The sequence below is a fragment of the Coregonus lavaretus genome (assembly GCF_964263955.1).
Source record: "Coregonus lavaretus genome assembly, chromosome: 10".
Classification (NCBI taxonomy): Eukaryota; Metazoa; Chordata; class Actinopteri; order Salmoniformes; family Salmonidae; genus Coregonus; species Coregonus lavaretus.
The window spans coordinates 57,828,731-57,841,532 of NC_139997.1; the positions used below are offsets into that span (position 1 = coordinate 57,828,731).

The 12,802-nt window shown below is 43.6% G+C and overlaps 1 protein-coding gene across 2 annotated transcripts in view; it reads left to right on the forward strand.

Annotated features, from left to right (window-relative positions):
* LOC311136414 (rabankyrin-5-like) overlaps positions 1–12,802 on the forward strand; it is a 39,944-nt gene that overhangs the window by 21,949 nt on the left and 5,193 nt on the right. For both annotated transcript variants that reach the window (XM_084170538.1, XM_084170537.1), the window contains 5 exons: positions 1,728–1,904; positions 2,396–2,543; positions 4,783–4,873; positions 7,850–7,974; positions 12,055–12,201. In XM_084170538.1, coding sequence (XP_084026664.1) covers positions 1,728–1,904; positions 2,396–2,543; positions 4,783–4,873; positions 7,850–7,974; positions 12,055–12,201 — 688 coding nt within the window. The remainder of the gene's footprint in view (positions 1–1,727; positions 1,905–2,395; positions 2,544–4,782; positions 4,874–7,849; positions 7,975–12,054; positions 12,202–12,802) is intronic.

The window sequence follows — 12,802 nt, forward strand, 5'->3', positions numbered from 1 at the left end:
GGGAACACTTAAACAACACAATGTAACTCCAAGTCAATCACACTTCTGTGAAATCAAACTGTCCACTTAGGAAGCAACACTGATTGACAATAAATTTCACATGCTGTTGTGCAAATGGAATAGACAACAGGTTTGCTGTGTCTGTCAGCGTAGTGTCCAGAGCATGGAGGCGCTACCAGGAGACGGGCCAGTACATCAGGAGACGTGGAGGAGGCCGTAGGAGGGCAACAACCCAGCAGCAGGACTGCTACCTCCGCCTTTGTGCAAGGAGGAGCAGGAGGAGCACTGCCAGAGCCCTGCAAAATGACCTCCAGCAGGCCACAAATGTGCATGTGTCTGCTCAAACGGTCAGAAACAGACTCCATGAGGGTGGTATGAGGGCCCGACGTCCACAGGTGGGGGTTGTGCTTACAGCCCAACACCGTGCAAGACGTTAGGCATTTGCCAGAGAACACCAAGATTGGCAAATTCGCCACTGGTGCCCTGTGCTCTTCACAGATGAAAGCAGGTTCACACTGAGCACGTGACAGAGTCTGGAGACGCCATGGAGAACGTTCTGCTGCCTGCAACATCCTCCAGCATGACCGGTTTGGAGGTGGGTCAGTCATGGTGTGGGGTGGCATTTCTTTGGGGGGCCGCACAGCCTTCCATGTGCTTGCCAGAGGTAGCCTGACTGCCATTAGGTACCGAGATGAGATCCTCAGACCCCTTGTGAGACCATATGCTGGTGCGGTTGGCCCTGGGTTCCTCCTAATGCAAGACAATGCTAGACCTCATGTGGCTGGAGTGTGTCAGCAGTTCCTGCAAGAGGAAGGCATTGATGCTATGGACTGGCCCGCCCGTTCCCCAGACCTGAATCCAATTGAGCACATCTGGGACATCATGTCTCGCTCCATCCACCAACGCCACGTTGCACCACAGACTGTCCAGGAGTTGGCGGATGCTTTAGTCCAGGTCTGGGAGGAGATCCCTCAGGAGACCATCCGCCACCTCATCAGGAGCATGCCCAGGCGTTGTAGGGAGGTCATACAGGCACGTGGAGGCCACACTCACTACTGAGCCTCATTTTGACTTGTTTTAAGGACATTACATCAAAATTGGATCAGCCTGTAGTGTGGTTTTCCACTTAAATTTTGAGGGTGACTCCAAATCCAGACCTCCATGGGTTGATACATTTGATTTCCATTGATCATTTTTGTGTGATTTTGTTGTCAGCACATTCAACTATGTAAAGAAAAAAAGTATTTAATAAGATTACTTCATTCATTCAGATCTAGGATGTGTTATTTTAGTGTTCCCTTTATTTTTTTGAGCAGTGTACATCGAGTCCTCATTATTTACATCAGTTTCCTCACTCAGACAACAAAACATTTGCAAAAGGTGCCCAATTAGCGGGAGTGATGGGAGTAACTTCTTTTCAGGCGTTGTTCAAGTTAAGAACCACTGTCAGTCAAAACAATACTGCGCTGTGAAGCGGAGACCTTGAGCTCTGACATCATGTATAACGTGTTACTATACTGCTACCGTGTTCCAATTTAGGTGCTTATCAGTTTTCAAATCTGTTATTTTGAACCCGTATACGGGTACGAGTGTAAAGAGTTAAAATAGGCCGCATACTAACGTCCGTTCAGCTATTTAAATAACCGTGCCCATCCCTCCTTTGTTAGTAACGCCAAACACATTGTGTATGATGAAGTCTAACCCACAATCATTCTCTTTCCTCTCAGGTGGATAACAAAGGGCGTAACTTCCTGCATGTGGCGGTGCAGAACTCTGACATCGAAAGTGTTCTGTTCCTGATCAGTGTCGAGGCCAACGTGAACTCCCGGGTGCAGGACGCTGCCAAGCAGACTCCTCTACACCTGGCTGTTCAGGCTGGCTCGGAGATCATCGTCCGCAACCTAGTAATGATACCTATCCTACCTCCTCACCTGGAGCTAAACGGCTTTCTCACCAGTGTGAGAAGCTGTTATTCTGTCTGAATAGCTGTGTCTGTGGGCTCTATTTTAACAAACCTAAGTCGATCTTGGCGCTCTTGCGTGGCACTATGGCACAGTGGGAATCAATGGCGCAGTAGCTGGCCGTGGCACGAAAGGGCTGGGTTTTGATGCAATCAACATGCTCCATGGCTTTATACTGTCACGGTGTGGTGGTATTAACCAAACCCAGGAAAATGGAGCCCCAAGTGTTGTCTATCTAGGATGTTTCGTCATGGTGTGCAGATTATCAGATTGTGACGTGTTTAATATGTCAGGAACCACATGAATATGCTGTTCTGAGATACGGAACTCAAATGTAAAAGAGACAACCTTGAATGCAACCAACGTCTCTGTGTGTCTGAGATGCTTGTGTGTCTGATTTCGACTCCTATCTGACTCTTTTATGTCCCTTGCAGCTGCTGGCAGGGGCCAAAGTGAATGAGCTGACCAAACACAGACAGACAGCTCTACACCTAGCGTCCCAGCAGGACCTGGCTACTATCTGCTCTGTGCTGCTGGAGAACGGAGTGGACTTCACCGCTGTGGACGAGAATGGCAACAACGGTACCGACTGAGCAGTAATGTAGGCTGTGTCCCAAATGGCACCCTATTCCCTATGTATAGTGCACTACTTTTGACCAGGGAATTGGAGAATAGGGTGCCATTTGGGACTCGACCGTAGATCAGATCAAATAAAATGTTATTTGTCACATGCGCCGAATACAACAGGTGTAGACCTTACAGTGAAATGTTAACCAACAATGCAGTTTTAAGAAAGAATACCCCCCCCCCCCCCCCCCCCAAAAAAAAAAAAAGGATGGATGGATGGATGGATGGATGGATGGAAGAGCAGCAGTAAAATAACAATAGCGAGGCTATATACAGGGGGCACCGGCACAGAGTCAATGTGCGTGGGCACCGGCCAGGCGAGGCAATATATACATGTAGGTAGAGTTATTAAAGTGACTATGCATAGATAGGAAACAGAGTAGCAGCAGCGCAAAGGGGGGGGGGGGGGCCTGCAATGCAAATAGTCTGGGTAGCCATTTGATTAGATGTTCAGGAGTCTTATGGCATGGGGGTAGAAGCTGTTTAGAAGCCTCTTGGACCTAGACTTGGCGCTCCGGTACCGCTTGCCGTGCGGTAGCAGAGAGAACAGTCTATGACTAGGGTGGCTGGAGTCTTTGACAATTTTTAGGGCCTTCCTCTGACACTGCCTGATATCGATGTCCTGGATGGCAGGAAGCTTTGCCCCAGTGATGTACAGGGCTGTACGCACTACCCTCTGTAGTGCCTTGCAGTCGGAGGTCGAGCAGTTGCTATACCAGGCAGTGATGGAACCAGTCAGGATGCTCTCGATGGTGCAGCTGTAGAACCTTTTGAGGATCTGAGGACCCATGCCAAATCTTTTCAGTCTCCTGAGGGGGAATAGGTTTTGTCGTGCCCTCTTCACGACCGTCTTGGTGTGATTGGACCATGTTAGTTTGTTGGTGATGTGGACACCAAGGAGCTTGAAGCTCTCAACCTGCTCCACTACAGCCCCGTCGATGAGAATGGGGGCATGCTCGGTCCTCTTCTTTTTCCTGTAGTCCACCATCTCCTTTGTCTTGATCACGTTGAGGGAGAAGTTGTTGTCCTGGCACCACACGGCCAGGTCTCTGACCTCCTCCCTATAGGCTGTCTCGTCGTTGTCGGTGATCAGGCCTACCACTATTGTCTTTGGCAAACTTAATGATGGTGTTTGAGTCGTGCCTGGCCATGCAGTCATGAGTGAACAGGGAGTATAGGAGGGGACTGAGCACGCACCCATGAGGGGCCCCCGTGTTGAGGATCAGCATGGCGGATGTGTTGTTACCTACCCTTACCACCTGGGGGCGGCCTGTCAGGAAGTCCAGGATCCAGTTGCAGAGGGAGGTGTTTAGTCCCAGGGTCCTTAGCTTGGTGATGAGCTTTGAGGGCACTATGGTGTTGAACGCTGAGCATAGTCAATGAATAGCATTCTCACATAGGTGTTCCTTTTGTCCAGGTGTGAAAGGGCAGTGTGGAGTGCAATAGAGATTGCATCATCTGTGGATCTGTTGGGGCGGTATGCAAATTAGAGTGGGTCTAGGGTTTCTGGGATAATGGTGTTGTGTGAGCCATGACCAGCCTTTCAAAGCACTTCATGGCTACAGACTTGAGTGCTACGGGTCGGTAGTCATTTAGGTAGGTTATCTTAGTGTTCTTGGGCACAGGGACTATGGTGGTCTGCTTGAAACTTGTTGGTATTACAGACTCAGACAGGGAGAGGTTGAAAGTGTCTGAAGACACTTGCCAGTTGGTCAGGACATGCTCGGAGTACACATCTTGGTAATCCGTCTGGCCCTGCGGCCTTGTGAATGTTGACCTGTTTTTAAAGGTCTTACTCACATCGGCTATGGAGAGCGTGATCACACAGTCATCCGGAACAGCTGATGCTCTCATGCATGTTTCAGTGTTACTTGCTTCGAAGCGAGCATAGAAGGAATTTAGCTCATCTGGTAGGCTCGTGTCACTGGGCAGCTCGCGGCTGTGCTTCCCTTTATAGTCTGTAATAGTTTGCAAGCCCTGCCACATCCGACGAGCGTCGGAGCCGGTGTAGTACGATTCGATCTTAGTCCTGTATTGATGGGGCTGTTTCAGCTTAGATTACATTTCCAACTCCTGTAATTGAATTAGTTTGAAATTCTGCTATGCAGTACCCTGCACTCACTGTTTCTTTGTCCCTCATCTCAGTTTAGCTCGTTCTAATACTCAGGTTGTCTTCTGTCTTTTCTGTCCTCAGCACTGCACCTGGCCGTAATGCAGGGTCGCCTTAATAACGTGCGAGCCCTTCTCACAGAGTCCAACATTGACGCGGAGGCCTTCAATCTCAGGTACACTCCCTCTCTCAACAGTAGTTCAGTTCCGGTTTACAGTTCAAATTGATTTGCTTAATGTAATAAATACATTGGAAATCTTTCTCGCTGAAGCTCTTACATTAAAAACAGAAAGTATGATCAGGACAAATATGTATGAGTGTGTGTGTGTGTGTGTATACAGCTGCGGAAAAAATTACGAGACCACTGCAAAATTATCAGTTTCTCTGGTTTTACTATTTATAGGTATGTGTTTGGGTAAAAATAACATTTTGGTTTTATTCTATAAACTACTGACAACATTTCTCCCAAATTCCAAATAAAAATATTGTCATTTAGAGAATCTATTTGCAGAAAATGACAACTGGTCAAAATAACAAAAAAGTATGCAGTGTTGTCAGACCTCGAATAATGCAAAGAAAATAAGTTCATGTTCATTTTTAAACAACACAATAGTAATGTTTTAACTTAGGAAGAGTTCAGAAATCAATATTTGGTGGAATAACCCTGATTTTCAATCACAGCTTTCATGTGTCTTGGCATGCTCTCCACCAGTCTTTCACATTGATGTTGGGTGATTTAATGCCACTCCTGGTGCAAAAATTCAAGCAGCTCGGCTTTGTTTGATGGCTTGTGACCATCCATCTTCCTCTTGATCACATTCCAGAAGTTTTCAATGGGGTTCAGGTCTGGAGATTGGGTCTTGATCTGGTGGTCCTCCATCCACACCTTGATTGACCTGGCTGTGTGGCATGGCGCATTGTCCTGCTGGAAAAACAAATCCTCAGAGTTGGGGAACAATGTCAGAGCAAAAGGAAGCAAGTTTTCTTCCAGGACAACATTGTATGTGACTTGATTCATGAATCCTTCGCAAAGACAAATCTGCCCGATTCCAGCCTTGCTGAAGCACCCCCAGATCATCACCGATCCTCCACCAAATTTCACAGTGGGTGCGAGACACTGGCTTGTAGGCCTCTCCAGGTCTCCGTCTAACCATTAGACGACCAGGTGTTGGGCAAAGCTGAAAATTTGACTCATCAGAGAAGATTACCTTACTCCAGTCCTCTACGGAGGACCAATCCTTATGGTGTTTTGCAAACCTCAGCCTGGCTCGTCTTTGCTTCTCAATTGATGAAGGGCTTTTTTCTAGCTTTGCACGACTTCAGCACTGCCCCTAGGAGACTGTTTCGAACCGTCCTCACTGTGCACTTCACCCCAGCTGCCGTTTGCCATTCTTTTTGTAGGTCACTTGATGTCATCCTACGGTTGTTGAGTGACATTCGAATGAGTTGGCGGTCATCCCAGTCAGTAGAGTTGTTTTTGCCCTCTGCCGGTCTGTAACTTTGTTGTCCCAATGTCTGCTGCCGTCCTTTACATTTTAAGGATGGAAGCAACCTGACGCTCACTGTCTCCCTCTGCCAGTAAAGCTAGAATTGAACCCTTCTTTTCCTCATACAAAACTTTCCTTTTCAACTCTTTTGGCATGGTCAATAGTTATTTTTTGATTAATATTACTTTTGAGGTACTATTAGCACTGTTTTTGCCATCCAGCTGGTCCTATTGCAAGAGGATAGTGATGACCACAGCAGTGGTTTTTATACTTTTCCTCATTAAATAAGATTTGGTTCAGGTGATCACCTAATCAGTACCTAATTCAGTAGAATGAGGTGTGCCTGTGTTGGAATTCAACAGACACTGGAATGGAATGGCTGTCGTACATGATATGCTGATTTAAGAAATATTTGCAGTGGTCTCTTAATTTTTTCCACAGCTGTATATGTGTGTATGTATATGTACAGTTGAAGTCGGAAGTTTACATACACCTTAGCCAAACACATTTAAACTCAGTTTTTCACAATTCCTGACATTTAATCCTAGTAAAATTCCCTGTCTTAGGCCAGTTAGGGTCACCACTTTATTTTAAGAATGTGAAATGTAAGAATAATAGTAGAGAGAATTATTTATTTAAGCTTTTATTTCTTTCATCACATTCCCAGTGGGTCAGAAGTTTACATACACTCAAATAGTATTTGGTAGCATTGCCTTTAAATTGTTTAACTTGGGTCAAACGTTTTGGGTAGCCTTCCACGAGCTTCCCACAATAAGTTGGGTGAATTTTGGCCCATTCCTCATGACAGAGCTGGTGTAACTGAGTCAGGTTTGTAGGCCTCCTTGCTCGCACACGCTTTTTCAGTTCTGCCCACAAATGTTCTATAGGATTGAGGTCAGGGCTTTGTGATGGCCACTCCAATACCTTGACTTTGTTGTCCTTAAGGCATTTTGCCACAACATTGGAAGTATGCTTGGGGTCATTGTCCATTTGGAAGACCCATTTGCGACCAAGCTTTAACTTCCTGACTGATGTCTTGAGATGTTGCTTCAATATATCCACATCAATTTCCTTCCTCGTGATGCCATCTATTTTGTGAAGTGCACCAGTCCCTCATGCAGCAAAGCACCCCCACAGCATGATGCTGCCACCCCCGTGCTTCACGGTTGGTGTTCTTCGGCTTGCAAGCACCCCCTTTTTCCTCCAAACATAACAATGGTCATTATGGCCAAACAGTTATATTTTGGTTTCATCAGACCAGAGGACATTTCTCCAAAAGGTACGATCTTTGTCCCCATGTGCAGTTGCAAACCGTAGTCTGGCTTTTTTATGGCGGTTTTGGAGCAGTGGCTTCTTCCTTGCTGAGCGGCCTTTCAGGTTATGTCGATATAGGACTCGTTTTACTGTGGATATAGATACTTTTGTAAATCTGCAGTTTCCAGCTACAATAGCCATTTACAACATTAACAATGTCTACACTGTATTTCTGATCAATTTTTATTTTACTTTCGAAAACAAGGACATTTCTAAGTGACCCCAAACTTTTGAACGGTAGTGTGTGTGTATGTACGTACGTACGTACGTACGTACGTACGTACGTACAATTGAAGGACAAAGGGAGAGGTTTAATGTGTTTGTACACTGAGCTATTGTTTGTTTTGTAGGGGCCAGTCACCGATGCACGTTCTGGGGCAATATGGGAAAGAGAATGCGGCGGCCATCTTTGAACTGTTCTTGGAGTGTATGCCTGAGTACCCTCTGGACAAACCGGACAATGAAGGGAACACAGGTAGGGTTGAGCAATATATCAAATTTAATTCAAATTAATGTTTTAGCGAGATATTCCAAATACCTGTATCGCAAGAATCACGTTTTTGTTTGTTTTTATGAGCGTTTATGTCCACTTGTTCTCATGTTGTCTTTTTGGTCTCATTCCTTCTGCTGTGACTGTGCACCTTCCCGTTTAGACACACATACCAAGCCCCTCCCCCTGCCACTCACAATAACAAAGATGAGAGAACACTTCTTCCTCTGACGAGCGTTTCAACTCACTATTTGCGTTTCAGGTCCAACAGAATCGGTCATATGGACACCAAAAGACATTGAGACATTATTTTACTGTAGTGGAGGAGAAGTTAACCTTTCTAATGATACCCTTTTTATATATCAACTCTTCAAATTGCGCAGAGCAGAAACAGGAATATTAATGAACATTGATTCTGGAAAATTAATGCTCAGTTTGTCGCACGCGGCATTGCAGTGTCACGTACCGCTGGCAGCATTTTACCCAAAGACTGTTATACTAGCTGTCTAGTTTGTTTTATAAATGTGCCATAAGCATAAAACACTGTTTTTATTTAAGGAATTAGCAACTCATTCTGAGAAAAATGTTGATTTCAACATCTGAAGTGGACACGGTAGCATGCTTTACAAGCAGAAGAGTGTTTTCATAACAATTCAGCTGTTCTACTTTGTTAGCTAGCAAATAGATCCAAGTTGGCTAAACTTAAAATTATAAAGAGTAGCTGGCTACTCACTAGCATGTGGGCTTGTGTTTGAGAGATTGTTTATGAGACCTGTGTTATAAGAAGTTAGTCATTATTAGTGAATGTGCATTATGCATGTTTCCGGTTGAAATGTTTAACCAAAAGGGTATTTTCATAGACAGATTTGAAAGCCATATCAGTGATTATTACAAAAAAGCAGGTAAAACTATTTTGATAAAATAATATATTATTATTGGTTGTGCAAGGCTTATATTTAGCCTAGGTATAATTTTACAAGCCCTGAATTTATTAAATTATTGCTGACTGTTTGCAATGCATTGTATTTGACCTTTACTTGTACAACAAAGCTTATTTAGTGAAAAGATTTCAAATCGAGATGTATATCATGAATCACCCATAAGTTTGAAGAAATCGAGATATGATATTCAGGACATATCTCGCCCAGCCCTGAACACAGGTAGGAAGGAGAGCTGGGTGCTGCTGTAATCTTTATCTAAATGGCTGGATCAAGGCCCTTTGGGTTGAGCATTTCAGTCCTTACTAACAGCTGCCTCGGTCTCAATTGTCTGACTTGTATAAGCAATTTTCATGACGTTTTACAGTGCCTTCAGAAAGTATTCATACCCCTTATTCCTCTTTTTGTTTTTACAGCCTCAATTGAAAAATTATGACAGATTTTTTTTCTCACCCATCTACACACAATACCCCATAGTGATAACATGTTTTTTAATAATTTTTTGCAAATCTATTTCAAATGAAATACAGATATCTTATGTACACAAATATACACACCCCTGAGACAATACTTTGTAGAAGCACCTTTGGCGGCGATTACAGCTGTGAGTCTTTTTGGGTAAGTCTCTAAGAACTTTGCACACCTGGATTGTACAATATTTGCCCATTTATTATTTTTAAAATTCTTCAAGCTCTGTCAAGTTGATTGTTGAGCATTGCTAGACAGCCATTTTCAAGTCTTGCCATAGATTTTCAAGCTGATTTAAGTCAAAACTGTAACTAGGCCACTAAGGAACATTCAATGTCATCTTGGTATGCAACTCCAGTGTAGATTTGGCCTCGTGTTTTAGGTTATTGTCCTGCTGAAAGATGAATTTGTCTCCCAGTGTCTGTTGGAGAGCAGACTGAACCAGGTTTTCCTCTAGGGTTTGAGCTGTGCTTATAGCTATATTGTTTATTTTTATCCTAAAAAACTCCCTAGTCTTTGCCAATGACAAGCATACCCATAACATGATGCAGCCACCGCCATGCTTGAAAATATGAAGTGGTACTCAGTGATGTTGGATTTGTCCCCAAACATAACACTTTGTATTCAGGACAAAAAGTTAATTTCTTTGCCACATTTTTTGCAGTATTACTGAAGTGCCTTGTTGCAAACAACATGTTTTGGAATATTTGTATTCTAAACAAGCTTCCTTTTCTCTGTCATTTAGGTTAGTATTGTGGAGTAACTACAATGTTGTTGATCCATCCTCAGTTTTCTCCTATCACAACTATTAAACTCTAACTGTTTTAAAATCACCATTGGCCTTATGTTGAAATCCCTAAGCAGTTTCCTTCCTCTCCAGCAACTGAGTTAGGAAGGACGCCTTTATCTTTGTAGTGACTGGGTGTATTGATACACTATCCAAAGCCTAATTAATAACTTCACAATGCTCAGCATCAGCTTATTTAAAAAAAAACAAAAAATCACATATACCAATATATGTGTCGTTCTTTGCAAGGCATTGAGAAACCTCCCTGGTCTTTGTGCTTAAATCTGTGCTTGAAATTCACTACTTGATTGAGGGACCTTACAATTATCTGTACAGTCGCTTGCACCTTATAATGTGATTTGTTAAGCATATATTTACTCCTGAAGTTATTTAGGCTTGCCATAACAAAGGGGTTGAATACTTAATGTCTCAAGCCATTTAAGCTTTACATTTGTTATTAATTTCCAAAAATGTCTACAAACAAAATTCCACTTTGACGTTATGAGGTATTGTGTGTCGATCAGTGACACAGTTTAATCGGCTTTAAATTCATGCTGTAACACAACAAAATGTGGAAAAACTCAACGGGTGTGAATACATTCTGAAGGCACTGTATATAGTCTTGAGTGTGCGTAGTCACTGCTAGATATGGTCAGTGTAGATAGTCCGGGTAACCATTAATCAAAGCTGCAATATGTAACTTTTTGGGTGACCCAACCATATTCACATAGAAATGTGATTTATAGATCTGTCATTCTCTTTGAATGCAAGTCTAAGAAGCAGTAGATCTGTTATATGTGGGCTATTTCTATGCTTCTCGTGCTTAAGTTTAATTTTTGCATCTTATTTTCGGTTTTGTACACCAGCTTCAAACCGCTGAAAATATAATATTTTTGGTTATGGAAATATATTTCACAGCGGTTTAGATGGTACAATCTCTACACGACTGCTTGTTTTGTCGCATAAACTGAAATTAGGTTAACTATTAGAATTTTAGCAACCAGAAAATTGCTTAGCTATTTCTGCACATTTTAATTATTTAGTAGTCGTATGGCTTGGTGATGGAAGCTGTCTCGGAGCCTGTTGGTCTGAGAGCTGATGCTCCGGTACCGTTTGCCGGACGGTAGCAAAGTGAACAGTGTATGGCTTGGATGTCTGGAGTCTTTGGCAATTTTTCGGATCTTCCTCTGAGACCGCCTGATATAGAGGTCCTGGATGGCAGGGAGCTCTGCCCCAGTGATGTAATAGGCTGTCCGCACCACCCTCTGCAGCACTTTGTGGTCGAGGGTGGTGCATTTGCCATACCAAGCGGTGATGCAGCCAGTCAAGATTCTCTCGATGGTGCAGCTGTAGAACTTCTTGAGGATCTGAGGGCCCATGCCAAATCCTTTCAGCCTCCTGTGGGGGAAGAGGCGCTGTCATGCCCTCTTCACGACTGTGCAGGTGTGTGTGGACCATGTTAAGTCCTTAGTGATGTGGACGGCAAGGAACTTGAATCTCTCGACCAGCTCCACTACAGCCCGATTGATGTGGATGGGGGCGTGCTCTCTCCTCCTGTAGTCCACGATCAGCTCCTTGGTTTTACTGACGTCAAATTATTCTTTAGAACAGTGGTTTCAAACATACAATTTATTATATTTCCTCATGGTCGATAAATGTTAGCAATCTGGACAGAGTGAAGACTATAAATGTAGGTAGATCTATTATCATTTCTACAGTTTCAATTTGATTTAAGTCATTTCAATGGCAGAAGAAAATAAAAAAATCTACAAAAATAAATGATTACGCGAACCCCCCGCGGGATCTGCCCCGCTGGCCATATGTTTGACACCTCTGTTCTAAAGAATAACATCAAACATTTTTGTTCCTCAGTTCTGTTGCTGGCCTACGTGAAGGGCAATGCTAACCTGTGTCGTGCAATTGTGAGGTCTGGGGCTCGTATGGGCCTCAACAACAACCAGGGAATCAACATCTTCAACTACCAAGTAGCCACCAAGCAGCTGCTCTTCCGCCTTCTAGGTGAGACACTTGGTCCTGGTGTACTCCTTGAATAGATATGCTGTTCACTGCAATTGGTTTGTTATACAGTAGTTTAGCATAGAGTACAGTTCATAAGAATACAGCATATAGTTTACATTAGTTATATATCAGTTAAGGATCTTTTGATCCTTGCAAAAATCATTATCGTTACGGTCGGTACATTTTAAATAGGTATTTCTAAGAGGAAGGGAAACAATTCTCACTATGTTCTCTTTCAAATACTTGTTTCAATATATCACGTGGGCTTCGCTAGGACCGCCTACTCTCTCGGAAATACCTATCAAAAAGAGCCACTCTCTTTCTCGCTTCTCTCCCTCACTACTCTAGCTCTCCTCATATCGACTGGATACCGTGTGTACCGTGAAGGTTGAGTACTAATCTGAAGTTGTTGTTTTTTTGTGTAGAAATTCACTTTCTACTTCTGTCTCACGGCTTGCTATTGAGACTGGGTTAGCCCACGCTGCAAGGCTAACTTGGCTAGCTCACTGAGAGGTAAGCTAACCTCACTAGCACACCCTACCTGCAACATGATGGCATTGCTAGCTCCCTTCTCTTGTCTAGTTTAACCTACATTTACCCG